The sequence below is a fragment of the Aplidium turbinatum genome, chromosome 3 (assembly GCF_918807975.1).
Source record: "Aplidium turbinatum chromosome 3, kaAplTurb1.1, whole genome shotgun sequence".
NCBI classification, from domain to species: domain Eukaryota; kingdom Metazoa; phylum Chordata; class Ascidiacea; order Aplousobranchia; family Polyclinidae; genus Aplidium; species Aplidium turbinatum.
Window position 1 is genome coordinate 34,291,306 of NC_137474.1, and position 25,608 is coordinate 34,316,913.

The 25,608-nt window shown below is 36.2% G+C and overlaps 1 protein-coding gene across 3 annotated transcripts; it reads right to left on the reverse strand.

The window, feature by feature from the left end:
• Positions 1–331: 331 nt before the first annotated feature.
• Positions 332–13,201, reverse strand: LOC145767449 (uncharacterized). Of its 3 annotated transcripts, none has more exons than XM_082579270.1 (9): positions 12,905–13,134; positions 12,358–12,436; positions 11,432–11,542; positions 8,407–8,469; positions 7,319–7,381; positions 5,679–6,590; positions 2,444–2,620; positions 2,038–2,097; positions 332–1,315 (listed from the first exon to the last, which is right to left on the reverse strand). In XM_082579270.1, the coding sequence occupies exons 1-9, from the start codon at positions 12,973–12,975 to the stop codon at positions 1,250–1,252; spliced, it is 1,602 nt and encodes a 533-aa protein (XP_082435396.1). In that variant the 5' UTR covers positions 12,976–13,134; the 3' UTR covers positions 332–1,249. The 3 variants fall into 3 exon arrangements, with proteins under 3 accessions (XP_082435396.1, XP_082435395.1, XP_082435397.1); XM_082579269.1 differs by having other exon boundaries at positions 12,358–12,439; positions 12,905–13,133; XM_082579271.1 differs by lacking the exon at positions 2,038–2,097 and having other exon boundaries at positions 12,358–12,439; positions 12,905–13,201.
• Positions 13,202–25,608: the final 12,407 nt, after the last annotated feature.

Sequence of the window (25,608 nt, forward strand, 5' to 3'; positions counted from 1 at the left end):
CAACACTCTAGCTCTTGCCATATTCGTGATAGGCCCAACATAGCAAATACCCGCTAACTGGCGCATCAAGATGACGTCATAATGAAAAAATAATGTCATTTTTGAAATCAGTGACGAAAATCCAGTCAGAATTTGACCTGAACCTAATTTTCCTGAAAAGTCGCCTAAAAGTGGGACACCCTAATCTCCCTATTCTCGCTGGCATCCAACCTGCTGAGCTATGTCGCGAAGAAGCTACTCGGTCTCAGCCGACTGGCACTGGAGCCTAACCATCTTCTCCACCACAAGATCTCTATCTCTTAGCAAATACGCGTGAATTGATGAAAACGGAATGTAGTTTATTTTTCAAATAAATGAAGTTAAGCGTGCACCCCCGTTGTTAGAACATGAACAGGTTGAAGATAAAACGATTTATGACTTAGTCACTCAAGACATTTTGTAATTATTGTTTCAAACAAGTTATTAATTTGCGTCCACAGAAAACCTTAATATTTTACGCTGTTATTTACAAATTGTTGGTCAGAGTTCCAAATGGGGCACAGCTTACTTTATGCTCAGTAATGCAATAAAGCATAAGATTCAAATTGACCAGCTAAAATTTACCATTGACATCAAACGCATCGGCTAACAAAAAAAAAGCAATTTTCAACTAGATATGTAAAGAGACAAAAAAATGCTATTACCTTCATAATTCGTTGTTAAAACACTGCAGTGCCTACATGACATTTTTTTTATTCTGCGATGTAGTACAGCAGTGACGTCACTTGGAAGTTCAAATCGACAGAGCAAACGTTTTGGGTTTATTTCGAGGCATGTTTTGGTAGCCATATCTGACACGATACAACAGTAAATCATTGGATATGCCCGTTTAATAGCAAACACACTTCACACGGTGATTACTAGCATTGGTTGCAACGGCAAACAGTTTCATTCTAACCATGATTATGCCTCACAAACCAGGAGCAAAGAACGGGAATAACATAGTTGATGGAGTGTTGCCATCCACGGGTATGGAAGATTAGTTTTAAAATAAGTCGTGGTTGGAAAACCCGAACCTACATGCTCTTCTTGTTCTTTACCTCTGGCTCCGAAGACACGTAAAATGCAACCATCGGCCGTTGTAGCAATCATGCATGTAACGTCAGCGTGACTACATATACAACCGGGGCTTAAAGAATCAAGCAATTTGGCCAGGTCACTGCAACCCCACCAAAGTGCAAGTAGCAATAGAACGAGTTGAGCTGTAAAGTCAGCCATTGATGTTGATGTTTAGTGCAGCTTGGTTGAATGTTTGATTGACGAAGACCTGGTTTACCTGCGAAAAAAGTGAAACAAATTGAAACGCGGAAAACAATTCGAACTTCGTTTCACATTCTACTGACCATGCAGCAAAATGCGAAATGAAGAATCCCAAAGCGAATGTCTGAAATGAGATAAAAATGCGAATTGCGATGAGATATATGCTACGACTATTAGAAATAGTCGATCAAACTTTTTACGGTTGATTTTTAGCTTTGTTGACTAGACAGATACACATCTAGATTTTTGATACACACAAGCGACTAATCTCAAAAAAAACTCCGTATGTTGTGAGATATTTTATTGCAAGTGATTGGATCACAAATTGTTTTGATCCATGGCTTCTACAAAGCTGCAAAGGGAGTTGTAAGCCAGTGTGTATGCACCACGGTGAATGAAAATATTTCTGGAACCAGATGTGTATGAAACAGGGGATTGTCAGTGACGTTACTCTGGTGGTAAAATCGAGAATGAGAAAACTTCTAACATTTAAAAGATAACTTCAGTGACTGGGACAGCTCAAGCATCGCCATTCGACAAGTATGCGAAAGTGACTCAATTCCAATTCTCAAATCGCCTCAATTCCAGGAGAACAATTATTATTTATAGTTTATGCCATAAGAAAAAAATCTCCGGGCAACACATGGCCCGATGATTTCATATTCCACGATAAAGCAAATGTTTTAAACCAATTACAGTGCCATGACCAAATCATATGCATGAACTCAAAGTAACAACCTGTGGAGCTTGTCTGCGTTCCTCCAACAGGTTCATGAGCAGTTCAGATTGTTGGCTACGCTAAAATGGAGGCAAAGTGTTATAAATCTCATTTATTTATTTTTTATTTTTATTTTTTTTATGCAATGGAGTTAAATCAACATGAAGTAAATTTAAGCGTTTATTGGGTTATGATCAAACAGTTGCAACATTTTTTAACTTTATGAAATCGCGTAAACTCAAAGAACGGTGGTAAGTTGTTCGATGACAGTGACGTACACATAGAAGCGGTTTTAATCTATATCCTGGATAGTAGATGATTTTACTTTTGTTTTTAGCCATTCCAGAAAGGAGTGTGATAACTGTAATAGCAACTCCACTGGACAATGATAAACTAAACAAAAACGCGATAAAATTGTTCTCTCACATTTTGCTCCAATTCTTCGTTATCTCTGTCAGCCGCGTCGAGCGCTTCAAGAGCATCATCCCTCTCCTGCTCAACCAATCTCTGGGCAGCTCTTGCTCGACGCACTTGCCTTTGACTCGCATCAAGCATGGCGAGATAACATCCTTGAACTCTTTGAGAGTGTCCATAAATGTACCGCTACAAAAGGTTAACCTTGATTAAGCCTATTCGAATTAAGCGGTGACTGGCCTCAAGTTAATACTTCAACTGGTAGAATATCGCTTGGTGATGGACATCTCCTCTTCGGGAGTACACTTCATTGCTTGATCAGTTTCTACATGGCTGGCAGAAGAAGCAGCCTGATTTTTTTAATCTCACTAAAAATGTTCTAAAAAAAACATGATGTCTTCCTATCTTGCACTGCTTTTTGCAACTGTTACAATCTGAACAAGCAGTGACAGATGATAGAACAGAACGTCCAGAAATTTTCAGTTAGACTATTGTTAAAAAGTTGTAAAAAATTATGTCACATGAAGATTCACCGTCACAAAATAAAGAGTGCAGACTGATTCTCACACTAAAAATGACTGATAGAAAAGTAATCGCATTTTTAATTGCATGCGACGTTCAAAATCGTAGGGGAGATCGGTGACTCGTGGGACGTTTTATCATTGGGACACTACCGTTTTGTTGAACCGTGGTGAACGTAAATGACTGAAAATTTGCGTGTGGAAACGAGATACTGGTCAATGTCGTTTGACGTAATTTGATGGCAAATTTTTTTGTTGTTCAAGCATCAAAAAGAGCTTTTTTCACTTGTTGAAGTAAACAGAAGTGGTCAGGTTTCTTTTGTAGTTTTGATTTATTAATGATTTAACCATGACATAGTAGGAAGTAGTTTTTAGGTTGATTTCATACTTATAACTTGTATTATACTTCCATTAAGCAAAAACTGCAAAACCAGTTTTTTTCAAGTTTTGGTCTGAGAGGCAAAATATTTGAAAATGGGGTTCAGGCACCAGTGGGATATTGTGTTAAAGGACCTGTGGGACAGTATAAACGTATACATTAGGGTGTTTCATTTTTTCACCATTTTTGAAATTCAAAATCGGTCCCATCTGGTGGTATTTGGGGAGAAAAGTTTACACCCCAATTTTTTCAATTATGACGTCATATTGAGGTGGTCCACGAGGTTTGAAATTTTTGGGCTTCAAAATCTCGAAATTTGGCCGTATCTCCGGAACCACTTATCACAGATCGACAAAATTAGTGTTAAAATGCGCAGAAGGGTCGGTTTTCTATACCTGATGTAGAGAATATTAAGGTTTATCTGTTTCATTCAGAAAAAAAGTTATTTCAAAAAATGCAATTTTCAGTCTATTTTCTCCTGATGAACAGAGATCAGGTGATCAAGATAAAAAGTTTTTCTGTATTTTTCCACTCTTGGAAGCTGCTATTGCGTAATAATAGTCCTCGTTCGTTTTGCAAGAGATGAAACGGTAATAATAGAAGGCATTACTGTTATAATGCAACCGTTGAGGAAGAGGTATGCTGCTCACCTGCTTTAGATTTTGATTAATTGTCACTATGGCATCAAGTATTAGTAAGTCGATGCAAAACTTCAAGGAATTGGAGAGAAATGGTACCTTTTGGAAAGTTGCGTACCGGCGGTACCTTCAGCTTCAATTATTATCGTTTCATCTCTTGCGAAACGAACAAGGACTATTATTACGCAATAGCAGCTTCCAAGAGTAAAAAAATACAGAAAAACTTTTAATCTTGATCACCTGATCTCTGTTCATCAGGAGAAAATAGACCAAAAATTAGATTTTTTGAAATAACTTTTTTTCTGAAACAGGTAGACCTTAATATTCTCTACATCAGGTATAGGAAACAGACCCTTCTGCGTATTTTGACACTAATTTCGTCGATCTATGATGAGTGGTTCAGGAAATACGGCCAAATTTCGAGATTTTGAAGCCCAAAAATTTCTTACCTCGTGGACCACCTCAATATGACGTCATAATTGAAAAAAAATTGGGGTGTAAACTTTTTACCCCAAATACCACCAGATGGGACCCATTTTGAATTTCAAAAATGGTGAAAAAATGAAACACCCTAGTATACGTATTAATGCAATTTTGGTAGAGAGGTGACTTTCTTCACCATAGAGAGATAAAACCAAGTTAAATGTTTTTTCTTAATGTTTTTGTTTTTTCTTAATTTAATTACATGTTTCTTCTTAATTCCTTTTTCTAAATTCGTCACATGATGCTCTTTTGCCTCGCGCAATTAACCGCCTGTGATGTGCCTTTCTCCTCTGCTTTGCCGTTTCATTCTCATGCATTTCGTTTTTTTTTTTCATTCACTGTGCAGATCAGTTATTTATTTTCAATGTAGTTGTAAAAATCAGTTATTTTTTGTTTGTTACTTGAGAAGGGCTAACATGTGTATGGCCGAAAACGTTCGTAGTTAATAGTTTATGTTCACTCTAATATATTATGTATACATATTACATATACAACATATATAATACAATGAGATGGTGCTGACAAATTCATTTTTTCAAAAAAGTCATGAAATATCTAAACAACTCCATTGTGTATTCTATTTTGTTTTCAATAGTGTTTGTTTTGTAAGTTTGAGAGTTTTGTTGAGTCAATCCATTAAAACTATTTATTTCAACGCTTCTTTGTAAAGTGTCGCAACAATGCCAATAATACACAATTGCATGCATAAAAGCAATGCAAAATTTCTATTTTTTATAGGCAACAAGTTTCTTGTGTTTCTTGGCAGTCGAGTGTAGTAGTCAGGTAGTGCTGACGCCAGGAAGATCGCTCATTCTCAACAGAACAAGTTTCTTGTTGCACAAAGTTTCAAGTTTCTCGTTTTTTTGCATTGCATTTTTAAAGTGTCCCACTGCTCCCTTATGTTAGGCACCAGTGGGAAACTTTAGTGCGGCATTTAAAACTTGAAAATAAACATCAAAATGTTTGGTAGATGAAAATTGAATGTTTGGTAGATATGAGCAAAAGGTGAAATTTTATAAAAAATGTGGTTTGGTACACATTGTTCGTATATTATTTGAGTTATTAAAGAAAAGGCTACTTTTGTCCCACTAGTCCCTGATCTCTCCTGAAAAACTTTAGAATCAACGTTGTAAAGTCCAACAGGACAATATTTATGTGCAATAGTAAAAATGAAAAGGCTACTTCGTCACTATATCACCCTAATACACAGCAGAACATTAGCATACTTGTTGATCAGTGGTGAAGAAAACACATATTTCCAGCATTTGGAGAGTGCGGTCCACCAACTGCTCCCAAAGGGTTTGAAGTTCATCATTTTGAAGTTCGTTCTGCTCATTTATTTCCAGCATTTGAAGAGTACGGTCCACCAACTGTTCATGAAGGACTTGACTTTCATTCATCTGTTCCACCAATTGAGATTCGGTGCGGCGGAGTAAATCTGCCTGTTCCGTGAATCGAGCTTCGTTGCGGTGAAATTCCTCAGCCTGTTCTGCCAATTGAGTTTCGACAAGCTGGAGTTCACCAGTCCGTTGTGCCAACTGAGTTTCAACGTGCTGAAGTTCGCCAGTCCGTTGTGCCAACTGAGTTTCAACGTGCTGAAGTTCGCCAGTCCGCTGTGCCAACTGAGTTTCAACGTGCTGAAGTTCGCCAGTCCGTTGTGCCAACTGAGTTTCAACGTGCTGAAGTTCGCCAGTCCGTTGTGCCAACTGAGTTTCAACGTGCTGAAGTTCGCCAGTCCGTTGTGCCAACTGAGTTTCAACGTGCTGAAGTTCGCCAGTCCGTTGTGCCAACTGAGTTTCAACGTGCTGAAGTTCGCCAGTCTGTTGTGCCAACTGAGTTTCAACGTGCTGAAGTTCGCCAGTCCGTTGTGCCAACTGAGTTTCAACGTGTTGAAGTTCCCCAGTCCGTTGTGCCAACTGCTCTGTGGCAAGTGGAAGTTCATTAGTCTGTTCCGCCAACTCAGCTTTGGCACGTTGAAATTCATCTGTTCGTTTCACCAACTTCGATCGAATACTTTCTGTTGCCTTTACTTGTTCGGCAAGATTTTTTTCAGCCTTAGTAGTTTGTTTCTGGGATTCTATCAGTTGCTTTTGAAGCTTTTTGTTATGTTTCTCAAGCTTTTCAATGGTATCCTTCATCTAAAAAAACACAGTTATTGAATTGCAAAACACAGTATTAGCCAAATAGAAACAATAATTTAAAAAAGCACAGCTCAAATTATCTAGTAAATGTAGTCAATCTGCTACTGCTATTAGCTTTCATTGATGTCAATTAAGTGTTTTATTTAGACCAGTCGAGGGCCTTCGGTAAGTAATAAATTGACAAGCTTTCGAACGTCAGTTAGACATTTTCGCTATTCAGCGACGCAGTCAACATGGTAAATTTTAAGGAGGCTAACTGAGAACGCAACAGATATGCAATAAGGTCATAAAAACGTTAAAGTGGGCTGAGGTAGACAAAAAAATACTTAATCTTGCTTTAAATAAGCAGATCTCAAAAGGTCAAAGTTGAAAAAGTAATGCATCTTCGGGCAGCAGTGATTAATACCAAAACGCAGTTTGAGTTTTGAAAATGAAATATTTGAAATATGCAAATACGAATTTTCAAAACAAAGAAAAATCAACGTAAATAATGGAGAAAATGAAGGTTACCGTAACTTGGGTAGATGTTTTGGGAAAGTGTTTATTGGGTTGGAGAGGAGAGATGTTGAGGATAGTGGTGGAGCGTCATGATGGATAGAGTGTGTGATTTAGAGTGAAAAACAGCTGTTGAGTGAGAGAATAACTTTCCAATCAAAAATACAACTGAGGGAAGCTTCAATACCCAATATGTTCAATTGTTCATACTATGTAATCTATGAACTTACGTTTGTCATCTTTTCTTTGTCATTCTTTTCAGTCTGTTCATGTTTCTCTACTCTTTTTTGCAACTGCAAATAAATTCAGTTAGAAAAACAATCAAAAAAATGGCACAACTTTGTGAAGAATCTTATTGCAGTGTAATCAAATGACCACTTTGTTGTCAATCATGAGAGAAAAACTTTCCAAATCGAAATATAACTGAGGGAAACTAAAAACTGAATGAGGCTCTTTACCAGACATTTAGTTCAATGAATCGCAATTCAGCGTATCTTAAATGAAATTAGTGCAGAAGTCCCTTGAAACCTTTCTTGGTCATAACTAAACTTTTGCCGCCTTTAAAAGATCCATTAAAAGAAAGTGAAACCTGAGGTTTAGTTTACAAGTGTCTTGTGATAATTGCAAGTTAATTTATGTTGGCCAAACAAAACGAGATCTTAAATCTCACACTGATAAACCGAAGAGGGCTTAGAAACATCAACGCCCTGAAAAATTTGCTATTTGCAAGCATGCCATAACTTCAGATTACAAAACAACATGGAGCAATGCGAAAATTCTAAACGTTAAAAGTGATTATAATAAACGAATGTTTTCTGAAAGTTAATTTATCAATCAAAAGCCTCATGTAATAAGTCGAAACGATGGTATTCCTTTACCTGCTATTTACAAAAAAAAAACTGTTGCAAGTGTTTGTTTGGCGTATTTAAATTGGTTTCATGCTGATTGCAAACTGTGCAGTGGTGTGTGTAGAATTTGATTCTCCATGACTCATACCAGCCACTCTCATCTCTGCTTTTATTTGAGTTTTTTGTTTATTGATAGCATTTAAATTCCCTTTTACTAGTTTCAACATTTGCGTGCGATAATTTTGTTTTCGAAGTTGAATGTCACTTTGCATGTTTAGTTGATTTACAAAAACATGGTCCTGTGTTATGCCATGCCAGACAGGTAGTCACTACCTGATCTAACTCCCTGAAGACGTCAGTGGTGTCTGATTGACGAAACGTCAGAATAAATGCAGATTATAATCTGAAACACCTTGTAATGAAAATTTCAATATCTAATAGTTTCAAAGTAAGCAAATTTGTTAACTTACATTTGTCATCTCTTCCTTGAGATTCTTTTCTATCTGTTCAAGTTTCTTTCTTCTTTCTTGCAACTGCAAATGAATTCAGTTACGAAACTGATCAAAGAAATGGTACAACTTTCAAAGGAAGGTAATCTTACCGCACTGCAAGTAGATAACTGCTTTGTCGTCAATCATTTGTTTATGATCCAAGAAAAAAACGACCCAAAAAATCTATCAGCGCGAAAGTAGCCTACTACTTTGATTTTTCTTATACCATGAATCACTTTAGTAAAGCAACAGCCTATCCATAACTTTGCAACACGTGCACAACAGGTGGCACCTCTTATTTCAAAACGTAAACGGAAAGACGTCAATTTCGAAAACAATAGCATCAAAAATTCCTAAAAAAATTATGTTTGTCCAAACGGTATGCCAATAAAAAGTGGAGTTCGGAACGTTGCATTACAGGAAACTCTAAAAAAACATCATCCCTCTGTTGACTCCTAATAGACCTAAATGTGACTTAGATACTTTTAAGTAATAGTGTAAATTGTGTGCATTGTAACTGTTCGTTGTTCAAAGACATTTTATCAGGGCTGTGAAGTCGCGTAAAAATATACGCCTCCGACTTTACGGTTTATAACTTGCTGACTCCGAGTCTCCGACGCCGACTCGGCCTTCAGTGTTGCCAGATTTTTTTATATTCGCCCTTTTTATTATTTTTAAATTAAATTTCACCTTAGTTGGAGTCGAAATTGAAACGGTGACTTTTACAGAAACTAATACAAACAAACACTTCTACTTTCTGGTAAAGTTTTAGAGCGCAACATGGAGAACAAAAAACAATATTTTGAAAAAAGATTAGGGGAAAGCCGTGTAATATGAACTGCTGTGTATTATGAGCCCCTGTTGTTTTCAGAAAACGTGGCAATAAAAATATTTGACTTTTAACAGCTTGAATTAAGTAAGTTTGCTGGTCATTCGACCGGAAAAGTTCTTGTTGAAAGTTGGCGTGTTGCTGAAGTTTTGAGAGTATGAAGGTTTAAAGCTTGTGTGATATTATTTTGCAGATGGAGAAATTGTTGTTTTTTTATCAGTATATCAATGGACTTGTAATTTTTTGATTAATATACCCTCAAATAAACTTGATGATAGAAATCACAACAAGTTTTGTTTAAAAAATGCATTATTTAGTTGATTATCAGCATTTTAACTGGAATCACCAGTTAAAATGCTGACTTGGGGCCCTTACGAATAATATGAACCCTGGTTCATATTACCAAGTGCTTTATGATGGTGTAATGAATTTTTGTAAACTGGGGTGGTTCTGGGTTCTGTAAACTAGGGTTCAGACTTCAATTTTACCAGCATTCTCAATGCAGTGCACGTCATTTGATTAATGTTGCTTATCTTTTTGTGAATTTAATGCTTAAATTTAAAAAGTAGTGCATGCAGGCCCGGATTTAGGGGGGGGCAGAGGGAGCAGGTGTCCTGGGCCCCCTGACTTTTGAAGGGCCCCCCTACGTGGAAAAAATGTGATTTTGTGTTATTTTTTCTTCCTTTCAGCCTTTGAAGTTTCTGCAAAATGCTGTGCAGTGCTGGATTAATGCTACTGTAGACGCAGAGGTGGTTTTTCGCGCCGTGGTCTTGAAAAAATTTTTTGCAGGGGGCTCCCCGATCTAAAAGTGCCCCGGGCCCCCCGATCTAAAAGTGCCCCGGGCCCCCATCAGCTAAATCCGGCCCTGAGTGCATGTTTACTAAAATTGGTGTAAATTATTTGAAAACCTTATGGTAATAAATTTTGTTATGCTGCACACGTAATGTGGCTTGCTTTAGTACAGTTTTTGTGTAGTCAATCCACTTCTGTTCATCAATGATTCAAAGCGGTTCATATTACACATCACAGGGGTTCATATTACACAGAGGGTCGTGTAATATGAACTCTTTTGGTAAATTAATAAAATTGAAATAACTTTTTTATTGCAAAATATTACATACTAATATATTGATGGGGAATAGGTATGCATGTTAGCTTGCTGTTCTGTTAATATTGTCCATATTTTCATTGAAGTTGTGAAATTAGGAACATTTATTGTTAGGGGTTCATAATACACGGCTTTCCCCCTACAAACAAAATTTTTATTGTTTATCGTTTTGTTACTGATCTCGGTAAAAGCGAGTGGATGGGTACAATTTGACAAAGCGAGTTTGGAATAAGGTAGTGACAGAAAATATGAAAAAATGAAGACCAAACAAAACGTGGGATGACAACGTGAAAGATGACATAACAAAAAGAAACCTAAAAATTTGAAAATGCCAATAACAGAGATGGAGAAGTCGCTGCAGACAACTGGTCAATCCCGATGTTTCGGGATGAAGACTAGACTTCTTTGAAGCAAAATGAATGATGGCAGATGATGATTGTTTTATGTCAAGCCGGAGTCATATTTTTTTTTAAAGACTCCGACTCCGGATAAGCCCAAATCTCTCCGACTCCATAACCCTGCATTTTATGCGACTATCCTAGCTAAGTAACTTTGATGTCACCTGTCAAAAAAGTACATAATAGAAGTTTCTTTTGCTTGGTACCGTATCTCATTAATGACTACGGCAGTTCAAACCGGAAATATTTTGGTTAGAAGCTAAATTCCTTGTCTTGCTCTCGTGTTGCACTAAATTGTACAGCCTTCAACTCTTCCACGGTGTCTTGACATGCTTTTCGCCAGAAATATTATGCACATGCTCTCTTCACACGATTTAGTCAGCAAATCCAGAATTGCTTTCACACGACTGTGTAAAAATGTTTTTAACGTAATTTGTAGTTTTGAAGTACCTTTGATTCGGATTTTCAAACTATTTGGTTTCGATAAAAAAGGCTTGTTTCAAACTGCTGGTGACCTTTCGTCTGACAAGCTTGATAGCCAGCGCAGATACAAAACTACATAGGCTTAAATCATTTGATGCAGTCCTTGAAACAGCATCATACAGTATCGTAATAAATACAACTAGTGCTTAACCAATTGGAAGTGATTGTAACCAATGTGTAACTTACCAACGAAGGCAATTGATTCTTCAATTCCATTGGATTTAAGGTCAATAACCTAATTTGATATTCGTACAACTTCTCCAAAGACTTCGGACGAAGAACACCTGAATTGTCATCCTGTGCAAAATTAAAAAAGTAAATAATAAAGAAGAGTAACTGCTGATCATCGAAAAACAATCGACTGAATGTCAAATGATGAAATAAAACGATGTTCAGGTTTTATTCAGACCTTTCGTGAGTAAGATAGCTGATTTTTTGATAAGATAAAACACATTTCCAGCAAACAAAATCGTTATTTTCACATTAATTCAACGACCCCAACTGCTGACGCTAACATTTCTCCATAAGTGCAGACAGATTTTGCTGGTTGGTTTATGACAAATCGGTCTGGTCAACATTGAGTACAATATAATGAAGAACAATTAATTGAGAGCTATCACAGATTGTTCTAATAGCAATACTAAAACCAATAGTTGTTGATTCACAATTGTAACACTGAATCCCAACAAATATACTCGGGACTTGAAACAAGCTCCGGATGTTTAGGTTCAACTAACTAACAAACCAGCTGTTAATATAGTTAGCATAGTTATTCATTGCCTTCCAAAAAAAGATAAAATTTAAAAGATTTTGAAAAAAAATCGAGTTTACTCATTCTACAGAATCGTAAGTGAGTGCAGACTCGACGACCTCCTACGCCTTTTTAGTGGTACGGTCTTTCGCACTCTCTCATTGGATGCACACTGCACGTTTTTGTTTTATGTACGTTTCACATCCCAACAAAAATAAATGACCATCCTCATCCTACAGCCTCTTGTGGAGCTCCTCTAGCAATCAATGCTATTTTCTCTGGCACATAGCAACCAATGGTAGCTATGAAAACCAAACTAGGAGAAGTTAAGCAATAAAAGAATGGCATTTGTATCGTTTACCTGACTAACGTTGTTTTGTGCAGTGGCTGGTGTACCCATTGCTGGTAGGCTCTTTATCGAATTGTCCCACATATTCCTCCTGCTGAGTAACATTTACACTATGTAATATTTCATGAACTTAGGCTACGCTCATTACAACTTTCCAATCAATGTGAAAAGTTTTACAGAAAAAAAACCTAAGTTTAAAGCAATGGGCAACCTATAAACTTTGTAGATTCTCGCATGAGTTATAATTCTTCGCAACACCAAGAAGACGAAACAAAGGTTTAATTTTAGGTCAGTGCTTCTCCAGCTTTAATGATAACGAGAAGCTGTTGATTTTTAATCTCAATACTTAGTTTTCTGTACTCAAAATCGGAAGAACACTTGCAAACTGTAATATTGCTCGTTTACAATAGATGTGCTTAAATAATATGTTCATATCGTTCAAAGTTGTTACATCATTGAGGCAGCTTTACTAACATAGCCTACTCGACTTAAACTCTTAGAGAACACAATACGCAGTAATCAAATAATTTGTGTGCAGTGCTTTTATGTTCAGAATTACCTGTCAAATGAATTGGCGTCATTGTCTTCCAAACTCGAAAGTCTTTCTGATGCTTGCTCTTGCTCAGACATTATATAACAACTACTGTACTGTATATCCACCAAGTAAGACTATGGCAACAAAACTTAAATAAGCCTTAAAATCAATGAACAAGATATTACAAGGTGTGTCCTTGTTTTCGAAAGCAGATGTGTGGTAAAGCATTGTAAAGACTGATCAAGCGAGCTTCATAAACTAGTTTTTAGTATAAACAACGGTAGCCACTTTAACAAGTCGAAATTCTGCCACTGCGAATGACTACAATGCAACCGCCAACCAATCAGAACATGTTATAAGAGGCTACCGTCCAATTGTGATCCTTCTCGCACTCATCTAGAGAGTTAATGCTTGTTTTGAACTTTATTTGGTAATTACAGAAGAAAAAGAGCAATAGCAGTAGTGAGAATCGAACCCGCGTCAATGAAATGACTACTTTCTAGCCCTAACCCAACCAGCTGACAAAAAATCCATCACTTAATTTGCTTTCTATTGTCTTCTTTTCGCCATTCTTTACGTCACTTAAACCGTAGCTTATGATTGGTTGGCGGTTTCATTCTAATCAATTTCAGTGGCAGAATTTCGGCTTGTTAAAGTGGCTACCATAAACAACCTTTACCATCTAATTTTCACATCGATTTGATCGTAGTGGTACAACCCCACTTTCAAGAGGGCGTCTATCGATTGAAGTGCATTGTGAAGATTGAACACGTGCTGTCGTTCGGTGCAAGTAACCTCGACAAAACCTTTTCTTTCAGCTATGCCGACAATGTTCTTTTTATCAAAGTTATATTTCTTTATAACTTCGTAGATTTCTGTTCTAGAAAGCTGACTTCTATTCTGCTTTTAAATCTTAAACAATTTGGTATATTATACATATAGTTTTGACTTTCTTTTTAACATTGCTCTTAACAACCTGCGAATATGAATTGCTTGCCATTGAAAAATACGTCCGTCCGATACGCTGACAAAACGAGAATGGTGTTTTGGGCTTTGTTTATCCAGGGTTCTGTTTCTGTGAACCAACTCCACCTAACGCCATTGATTTATCTCTTAGATTTAACATTTAGTCTCCAATTCATTGGTAACTTTTGCTGTCCCTGTGAGCAGTGAGCACAGTGCGAGCTGTTGCCTTCCCAGCCAAAAGAGGCAATTCTTTTTTACATTGATTTAACGTCTCCAATTCATTGTAAATACATTGTGTTTGCCAGCCGGAAGTCGCTTGCTGAACGTACTCTCTCTCAAATATAACATAATTTTCTATTTTCCGTTGCCGTATGTTGTGAAGTTGTCACGGATGCGTGGAAAACTGCAGAAATTGGTTAGTACACCCGATGCTTGCTGTAGATGTGTGGACGTTGAATGAATGCAAAAAACCTGAATGTTGTCAGAGTTGACTAACCTTGTTTTTCCTTTTAAAAACGTTAAACACCAAGGCAATTTGATAGAAGATTTAGATTCACAAGAAAATGAAATATCTTCTTTAGATTCACAACAACACCCTTTGTTTTTAATTACAGCTTGATGATGATGTTCGCCCTTCGTTTCCAAAGATGGCCAACAGGGCTTCTTGATCCAGGATCATGACTTGCGCGTGATTTTGTTTTAAGTGAGGAAGGGCTGCGTGGGACTCCAACCTCACTCTCTTGTCTCAGGTTTCAAGGTCCAATGGCAAGACATGGTCAAGACGATTGGGTGAAGCATGAGATGCAACAGGATGACCATAACGCCTACGTGTCACGTCATGCTCTTGGGCACGTTCTGCAACTGTGATACTGGATGGTGCCTTCCTGTCCGTTGAGCTATGTCCAGTGATGAGCTTCTTCCGCACAGTCTGCCACACATCCAGGTTTGAATAAGGTGACAAGCCGAGTGGTGTTATTTGACCCATAGCTGGGGCCCTGACAGGTGCTACTGCTACGGGCCAAAGCAGACCTCGGAGTAATGGAAAACTAAGGGGTAACTCCATATTCCCCATAACTCCAGAGCTCCCACACTGGAGCCTTTCCCACCGGTTGCAGTTTTTAATGTCATGCCCAGGACGATAGTTTATTAATGAATTGATAGTTTATTAATGAATAAACGATTAAATATGAAAAAGACGGCAAAGAAGCAATCCAATCCAGAAATTCAGTCTTTTTTACAATAATTCGACGCCAGTAGACGTTGAATTAATAGGAAAAATCGCTGGATGAATAGAATGTCTCCATGGCTGGTTTGGACACATGACCTTTTTGTCTTTCACTACAAAAACAAGAAAAGCAGAAAGCGGGGACTTTCCAGACTACCAGCGCATGACTAAAAGCTATTTGCTAAACGTCTTTGTTTGCCGTGCAAGATCAGGCCTTGCGTTTGGCTTCAAGTCCAGACCCGCAATCAGCCACCAAACCAGTCCCTCATTGCAAAAAGAACACTTGCAATCATGTAACTCACGATTGCCTGTGTATAGCCTAATTGTGAAGTGTTGCGACCTTGTTAAACACTTTCTCATCAACAAATCATTATCATTTCGGCATTGAAAACGCTTGAACGTTCGCGTTTTGTCTTCAAAATTTCTTTTAGATTGTTGCTTTGTTCATGACAATTTGAAAATAAACTAAAGATTGTCAAGGTTACATGTCATAAAAATTAACATTGACTGAAGAAACATTTTGGCGGCTTAGCAATCCACCAAACAAAAGTTTCATTTCGCATTGTCGCTTCAACGCGTCACCATGTAAAAAATTAAATCAGGTACGTGATTGTCTTCACACTGGGCGGACATGGATGGGCAAAACAACAAATCAATGAAGCAAAAAAATAGTTAAGCATTCGATTACACAATGATTACATAACCAACTTACCGTTCATCGCAACACGTCACGATTTTTGAACATCGTTTCTATATAGTTCAGTTTATTTTTTGTTTTGTTGGCGAAAAAGAAAGACACAAAAAGCAAAAACACAATAAACACATCGTGCTTGCTTATAAATTTTTATTTAAAAAGAAAAATTCAACAAGGTCGACAACCACCATTAACCAATTGATTCAAGGATCGAGACAGTCGCGAGGCTTGAATACAGGGAACCAAAATAAAATGTCACTCTTTGATGATCATTATTACCACACACTCACACAACCACTGTGAACAACGACTGTTTTGTGACGAACTGAAATAGGCCTACAATTGACGTAGAAAGAAACTTTGGTATTTAACTTTATGTACGGTACATGTATAGGCTATAGCACATGTGATATTATTCCCAAGTTCAACTGCACAATTTCAATGACAAAAAGAGCTTATTAGCCTATTAACAATAAAGAAAGTTGACTAACAGAGATACAAACGACATGTGTGTTGAAGTGCTTGTATTGAAGTTATTGTGAACAGACTTCTTCCAGTGGTGATAGTCGATTGGGGATCGTTGTATTCTTATCAGACCCAAAATAAAAGCAAGAAAAATGAAGTAAACCCGGTTGAACTGTTAGCTACCTCAACAGCGATCACAAATCTACAAGCATAATTTATTGCAGTTAGGTGGCAAGATAAGCAAAGAAAGCCTCACAAAAATGATCCTAGCATCGGTGTTGCTAAGGAATTTGGACATGTAAGCTGATATTAGCGTTCAAACAATCTTCTAAAGCTCAGCTCTAGTTAGTTTTGTTTCCCTCGTATTATAATTTAAAATATAGTTTCGGGAGAGAGTTTGCTTTTTTATACCAAAGACAGGCAAGACACAACAATAACACAGGGTTGAGCATTACAACAGTATATTACATATTTACAAATAGTTCAACATATCAAACGTTTTCGACTTAACTTAAGTCCTCATCAGGAATCTGTAAATAATTATAAACTACAATAAATTTCACTTCTTGACAGTGACTACCGTAACTAACTAAAAGCATCGAGAAACACGCACGATTGAAAGCACTGGAGTGGAAAACATACAGACAGACGAAAAATTACATTAAGAAAAGGCAACTGCATGATTAAGTTACAAACGAATTTGCACCACGGAGTACGTGATACAACAAGGCTAATAAATATTAAGGAGAATGGAGGCGCCACTGGCAAATAATTGTTTGTTTAGATTTGGATTGTAGCGTTTGATTAACAACGCTTCCTGAATTTTTGTGTCAAATTGGGATTTGCCTTTGCGTAAAATTTTAAATGAGTCAGCAGAGAATTTTTGATCTGTGCAAAAAGAACAATCCATGATATGGTCCTTGATGGCACTTTTCTTTAAGTCTCTAAAGTTCAGATGCTCCCGTACTCTCGTGGTCAAATGTCTGGACTCTGGTGGACATACCGATGTACGTCAATGCCGAATCACACGGACATGTAAAACAATATACGACATTTGAGCAGAGAGACGAAGGCGTCTGGGACTTTAGTTGAAAATACGAACTAATTTTAAATGTTTTATAAACAGGAAAAACGTCCACATCAAATTTATTTTTCATAAACTGTCCGATTTTACGAGCAAACGTTTTGGATTCTTTTCCCACAAACGGAATGGACAAGCAATGTGTCACGTGTGTGGGAAAAGAATCCAAAACGTTTGCTCGTAAAATCGGACAGTTTATGAAAAATAAATTTGATGTGGACGTTTTTCCTGTTTATAAAACATTTAAAATTAGTTCGTATTTTCAACTAAAGTCCCAGACGCCTTCGTCTCTCTGCTCAAATGTCGTATATTGTTTTACATGTCCGTGTGATTCGGCATTGACGTACATCGGTATGTCCACCAGACATTTGACCACGAGAGTACGGGAGCATCTGAACTTTAGAGACTTAAAGAAAAGTGCCATCAAGGACCATATCATGGATTGTTCTTTTTGCACAGATCAAAAATTCTCTGCTGACTCATTTAAAATTTTACGCAAAGGCAAATCCCAATTTGACACAAAAATTCAGGAAGCGTTGTTAATCAAACGCTACAATCCAAATCTAAACAAACAATTATTTGCCAGTGGCGCCTCCATTCTCCTTAATATTTATTAGCCTAGTTGTATCACGTACTCCGTGGTGCAAATTCGTTTGTAACTTAATCATGCAGTTGCCTTTTCTTAATGTAATTTTTCGTCTGTCTGTATGTTTTCCACTCCAGTGCTTTCAATCGTGCGTGTTTCTCGATGCTTTTAGTTAGTTACGGTAGTCACTGTCAAGAAGTGAAATTTATTGTAGTTTATAATTATTTACAGATTCCTGATGAGGACTTAAGTTAAGTCGAAAACGTTTGATATGTTGAACTATTTGTAAATATGTAATATACTGTTGTAATGCTCAACCCTGTGTTATTGTTGTGTCTTGCCTGTCTTTGGTATAATTTAAAAGTTTTTCAAACTTCTTGAAACCATGTCTAAAATTTCTCGTTTTTTCTTTTCTTTAATCCTAAAATCCCATAAAGATTTTGTTTATACAAAAAACGAATTTTTACTTTTAGCATTGCACACATGAAATATAGAATTGCAGCACACATGTAATTGTTTTGTTCCTCATAAAGCCCTTTCCTCTACATCTGTCTGCACAGGTTCTTTCAAGACAACACAATGCCAGTTCAAACTTTCCAAAACCAAGTTGCCATGGTACTGTTCTGATCAATTTCGTATTAGCAAAAAACTAACACGCCAACGAAATTCCTTGGGCTGCGTTATGGAAAGTGTCGTCGTGCGCAAAATCGTTAGACCAGGCAAGCACAGATACAAACTCTGACACGCCCCCATTTGTGACGTACATCACGTGATCACGGCACCATTTGAAATTTGGTGATGACTCAACTTGCGGTGTATCCCGTGTATTTCAAATCGATTTTCAAGAATCGACAATGGAAATTGACTTGAAAACGGGGAAGCCACGGTTTAAAGTCAACAAACGTGAAAACCAACACAAAAAAAAGAATTATTAAAATTAGTAATTTTACAAACGGATTGAGGAAAACGTTTGAAAACTCAAAATTATCAAGATTCAGGGTACAATTTGACGGCCGTCAGACCACTCCGCATGCGATCGATAACTCAGCATTTATATTTCAGCTACTGTCCAAACCAGCAAATGAGATTTTCACCTAGCATTGGACGTGCTTGGTTATCGCTTGCAATTAACTGAATACGGTATGCTGACTTGTTACATGCCAAGTTGCGGCTTACTCAGTTGTGAGTTTTCAGTTTCATCATTTGCCAACTTGAACCACTTGATGGAATGTTGCAAGCTCGGTTGGCCGCTCAGTCACTTGCTCAGTGCACAATTGCTGATTTGTAGGAGACTCCAATTTGATGGCCTCCACTTGGCAAATTCGGATATTTTCAGTCGTAAGTTTCATATTCCCAGTTGACTTGAAAGTAGACCGAAAAAAAAATTCAAAAGATTTAAAAATCAAATCAATCAAATGACTGTCTTCACATTGAGGGTCAATTAATGGGCAGATCAGCAAACCAGTAAAGCAAACGAAATGCAAGAAACCATTCATTGAATCAAGTTATTTTTTCGAAAAACCTACTCCATTAAATATTGCAGTCAAACCATCTGTCTACTTTGACAGAACAAGATACATTCACGCTTTCTGAAATCTGAATTAACCAACATTTCCAGCAAAGTCGCATACGGCATGCACTTTGGCTAGGTCGCTATCCAACCAACCAGACTAGACACTTTATAAACAAGGGTTTTTGCTGTTGTTTACTTTCAAAAAGCTTCATCAATGTTTGTCAACTGAGCGAGTCAGCCACTAACAATCAATGTGGTATAATTGTGATTGCTTTCAAATAACATTTAGTGTTAGAAATTACAATGACAGCAGAATATCATGGCTAATCACGTAAACCTTCGTTGATTAGACGTTCACAAACTAAGAATAAGTTGCACCACTTTGAACAGAGGAATCGTATGACATGCTATTATTAGTGACGCACTCAAAATCAGGCTTCCTGTCGCAGGAATTAAAGTCAATACAACCTCGCACAGGAAGTTGGGTCCTTGCCAGCGCATGAAAAGTAAGTTTCTTGGATATCAGTAACATTCTTTGCAGCCATACATTGAAAATCAATTCTCAAGTACAAGAATACTGAGAAACAAATGAAACAACAAGTGGCAGTTATTTTCATGTCAAATCGATATCCCGCACAACACAACCTCGCAAATCATCGTAAGCAATGAAGCGTGATTAAGCGATATTTTTATTAAATTTTTATGAACAGTAAACTTTTCAGTTAAGTTTGAAACCAACAAAATTCACAATAAAAGAACAGCCTAGAAATAAAGTGTTGAGAATTTAATTTGGAATTTAAATTTTAAAGAGCGCCACATGAAAATGTTTTACAGAACTACAACCTCCACAGACTTTGAGTTTATTCTTTTCAATTTGCAGCACTAACAGTAACAGATCACTCATTCCGAGGTTTACGGATTAAATACTGCAACATCATTCAAATTATAATGAAGCCAACAAAACAAATTCACATCTTTGAAAATTTCGCTTTTTGGTGAATGTGCTAGTACCAGAACGCTGCTCTGAAAATACATCCATCTGTTTCATTGGTTTCACTATACTTTTAATAACGTTATGATCACTTTGTTAAATCCTTTGTTAAACTTGTTAAATCCACTCACTTTGTTTAATTTTCTTTTTTTAAATGTCTGGACCTTGCGGTACAATATAATAAGTATTCTCTTAGAGCTATATTTACTTGTAATAACAAACTTCAAAGAAAACCTGCACACCAGTCATTTTCATTCAAAGTTGAAAGCTGGAAAAAGTAGACAAGAAATTTCACTGATTAGGCCATATGCAACATCAAAGCCCGAATAAGAACAAATGCATAAGAAATCAAAAGTTACGTGGTTGAGTTCCTAAAGAGCAAAGCAGTGCTTTCACAAAACGAATCGTCATAAATCACATCACACTGACATGGTATAAACGCCTAACACACGCCTGAACGAAGCTGTGAATTCCCATGCTCGGTTTCGTTGTGCAAACAATATCAAAAACCTATTTTTTTGTTATTTCACATTTTATTTCGTTCAAACGGTTTATAAAGTGAGGACCTTGTTTCAAAAGGCGAACTGATCTCGTCAGAATACACAGAAAGCTATTTTTATCTCGATTGCTTCAAATGTCTGCAGATACTGCACCAATGCAAACACTGCGTTGGCTGGAGAAATGATCTGCTCACGGTTTTGAAACTGAGGCACAAAACAGCCAAAAAAGAGACACGAAACAATTACGTGTTGTATTGCTTGACAACGGATTCGCATGATATCACAAAGCAAATTACGACACACTTTTATCGCGACAGGATGTTGGCGGGCGGGCGAACTTGGTTCAACCCCAACCGTAACAAAAGAAAAAAAAATCTTGTTGTTTGCTCAATCGCATTACATTAACCTCACAAATGAAAGAATGGTGTATTTTCTGCTACAATCAGTAGAAGATTTGTGGGAAACTTTGTAACATGCCTCTCATAAACCACACCCTTTACACAACTCTTGCTATATTGTGCATTCTTTCTCAGAAACATTATTCAAACATAATTATTATCCCAAAACAAAGCTTCGTTCCTAAACTTTTCATCAAATTTTCCTATAATTCAACTGATGATCCACTGGGATGCACGGTGTGACAAAACATTTTAAATAAAGTAAACAATATCACACCAAATCAGAAGAATCGGTTTATTTAAATACAGAGCTTTCGCCACACAAGTGTGGCTTCATCAGTATAAACTGCAACAATAATAAAGAATGATATACTATTAAGATGGTTATAAAATTTAATAAAAGTGGTAAAAAAGTAGATAATATAGTAAAGAAATAGAAAAGATCAAATATTATACATAACTATAAGACTTTAGGTCAATACACTAGATAATAAGATGATAATCAACATGTAAAAATTCAAATCTATTAAAATTGTAATTGGAGAGAACTTTAGAGAAAATTGGAGAGAACTTTTAACTATAAAACTAGTTTCTACGTATTGTCGCTCCTATCATTTGTCTGACTTCTAACGATGACATAGCCTACACTATTTATTATCGTGATAGCAAGGAATGAAAACAAACTGAACTGCTAATTCAAAGAATGTTGAGATGCAAACAAACTGAACCGCTAATTTAAACAGAACTAAATTCTAAGAATGTTGAGATGCAATGACATTGGCATAGCAACGATAGGTTAAAAGTAAAAATGCATTTCAATAATGATGTCATAATGAAAATTTATATTAGAAATGAATTAAAAATGAACAAGGGAGTAGTAAAGAAAAAAACGTATTGAAATGTTTAAATCAATAAGTGAAAGAAAAGAACATCTAAATCTAAAACGAGAGAATTAGGAAAATAGACAAAACAAGAAGGTCTAAAAAGTAGTTAGTAAAAAGATCGTCAGTAAAAGAGTGATAAGATTGTTTATTCTCTAATGTTTATCCCAGTAGGTTCTTGTGAGTGAAGTGTTTTAATCCAAAATTGTTCTTTAGTTTTTCTATATTCACACGTTTTGTTAAGTTTATCAATGGCAATGGCGTGAAAATCAACAGTGGTATGATTTTGTTTGTTGAAATGTGAAGCAACAGCTGTGTTTTTATTGTTTTTGATGTCTCGTAAGTGTTCACTAATTCTGATTTTAAATTTGCGTCCAGTTTCTCCAACGTATTGTTGGAAACATTTTTGGCAAGTAATTAAATAAATGATGTTAGAAGAATCACAATTAACTGACTGGAAAATATTAAACTGTTTATTTGTAACACTGCTGGAAAAGTTTTCGCAAGGATTAGAATGAGCACAAGTGGAACAACTTGTTCCACTTGTGCTCATTCTAATCCTTGCGAAAACTTTTCCAGCAGTGTTACAAATAAACAGTTTAATATTTTCCAGTCAGTTAATTGTGATTCTTCTAACATCATTTATTTAATTACTTGCCAAAAATGTTTCCAACAATACGTTGGAGAAACTGGACGCAAATTTAAAATCAGAATTAGTGAACACTTACGAGACATCAAAAACAATAAAAACACAGCTGTTGCTTCACATTTCAACAAACAAAATCATACCACTGTTGATTTTCACGCCATTGCCATTGATAAACTTAACAAAACGTGTGAATATAGAAAAACTAAAGAACAATTTTGGATTAAAACACTTCACTCACAAGAACCTACTGGGATAAACATTAGAGAATAAACAATCTTATCACTCTTTTACTGACGATCTTTTTACTAACTACTTTTTAGACCTTCTTGTTTTGTCTATTTTCCTAATTCTCTCGTTTTAGATTTAGATGTTCTTTTCTTTCACTTATTGATTTAAACATTTCAATACGTTTTTTTCTTTACTACTCCCTTGTTCATTTTTAATTCATTTCTAATATAAATTTTCATTATGACATCATTATTGAAATGCATTTTTACTTTTAACCTATCGTTGCTATGCCAATGTCATTGCATCTCAACATTCTTAGAATTTAGTTCTGTTTAAATTAGCGGTTCAGTTTGTTTGCATCTCAACATTCTTTGAATTAGCAGTTCAGTTTGTTTTCATTCCTTGCTATCACGATAATAAATAGTGTAGGCTATGTCATCGTTAGAAGTCAGACAAATGATAGGAGCGACAATACGTAGAAACTAGTTTTATAGTTAAAAGTTCTCTCCAATTTTCTCTAAAGTTCTCTCCAATTACAATTTTAATAGATTTGAATTTTTACATGTTGATTATCATCTTATTATCTAGTGTATTGACCTAAAGTCTTATAGTTATGTATAATATTTGATCTTTTCTATTTCTTTACTATATTATCTACTTTTTTACCACTTTTATTAAATTTTATAACCATCTTAATAGTATATCATTCTTTATTATTGTTGCAGTTTATACTGATGAAGCCACACTTGTGTGGCGAAAGCTCTGTATTTAAATAAACCGATTCTTCTGATTTGGTGTGATATTGTTTACTTTATTTATAATTATTATCCCCCAAACTTTACTTCTTACTTCTGCTTCCTGTTCGTCAGTCATCCAAGAGTTGTTATGCGTGCAGCAAGCGAGGGAAAACATTTTCGATGCATTTGAAGAATTCACAAAAAGACAAAGCTGTGGAAAATACGAAACTGAAATTGGAGCTGATGGTCAGTACAAATTAACTGGCTAAGGATTCCTATCAACAAATCAGTTCTCTTTTTATTGATGCAACGGCTGCAGATGTTTGTTTGATTTGAACATCGATTGAAAGAAACTTAAACATTATTGTTTGGAGAGATTGCTTCTTAGTGTTCAGTAAAGTGGGGAACTCAAGCGTCAGTGATAAGCCACTGTTGATCAAATTTACATTACGAAAAAACCAGTCGCCTTTGATAAATTTGTTTAGTCTCAATTAAGTATCACTACACGAGTACACATTAACAACACGCAAAATTAACATCAACACTTAAATACCAATTATGAAACGCTATCAGGCCTATATTACTTTACATTATTACAATGTAAAACATGGATGCTGTCATCAAAAGTGGTACAAGGACTCGAGGCATTTGAAATGTGGATTTATAGAAGAATGCTTAAAATAAATAAAATTTCATGGGTTTTTATAAAATCACAAACGAAGATGTATTTTTTAAAATGCAAACCAACATGGAAATTCTACAAACAATTAAAACAAGAAAATTGAAGTATTTTGGACATATAATTTGCAAAATCGAACATTAGCGCAAAAGCAAAATAATAGCAAAATCGGACATATGATTAGAAAAATCTCACAACAGAAAAATTTGGCGCTTCATTGCCACCAACCCTCCACGAGAGGAAGGAACTTAACGGTAACGGTAATTACTTCAGGCAAAAGCACATAAAAAAGGCTCAAAAAATGGACATAGTTTACAGATAAAAATAGTTTCATCTCTAGTTAGATCGCATTGCTTTTTTTCACAAAATCTGGTGACAAACAAAACTGAAGTGGATATCCAAGGGGTGTCTGTGGGGAAAAGTTAAATATTATAGAAAACGATGTTTATGTTTTCAACAGCATCGATGTGTCTCATTTTAATGAAATCTTATCATTAAAGAATCACAACAAATGCATAAGTAGTTAGAATAACATTATTCAAATTACAGCACACAATGAAACCGACAAATTAGAAACAAAACGCTTTCGGCTGAAGAAATCGCTTTCAGTAAAAATTGAACGAATGTTACAAGTGAAACCACGTTGACCAAACTCCACTACAGCTTACGTTTCATTCATGCGATATTTTTAAAACAAAACTGTGGAAGTGCTTTGTAAAATTACAACCAAATAATGACTCGGTTAAGGTCATTCTTTGAAAGCTGGGTATTATTGGCAAAACACGTCAGCAACGAACTGAACTGTCGCAGCTTACTAAATCCCAACTCTGAATGGACAGAAAAGGCGTTTGTATTTGTATAATATGCTTCACAAACAACCTCCATCAACACACCAAAAGAGTTTTTATCGTTCAAAATGTTTTACTTCACGTGACGTTGAAAATACGTACCGTACAATCTTTTGTTTGGAGAAGGCAAAATTTCAAATGATTCTGCAACTGCTGCCAAGAGGCAACGTACTTTGTTTCAACATCCGGTGATATTGAAACGACGCAAGGTAACAATTTAAAAATAACCTACCGCACTGCATCTTCATATAAATTACACACCATAAAGTTCATGGTAGTGGCAACAC

Excerpts from the sequence above, each read along its gene's own strand:
- LOC145767449 (XM_082579269.1), bottom strand. The coding sequence starts at position 12,975 with ATGTCTGAGCAAGAGCAAGCATCAGAAAGACTTTCGAGTTTGGAAGAC. Across the intron at positions 12,440-12,904 it reads GACGCCAATTCATTTGACAG|CAGGAGGAATATGTGGGACA; the intron begins GTAATTCTGAAC and ends AATGTTACTCAG. Across the intron at positions 7,382-8,406 it reads TCAAGGAAGAGATGACAAAT|TTGCAAAAAAGAGTAGAGAA; the intron begins GTAAGTTAACAA and ends ATTTATTTGCAG.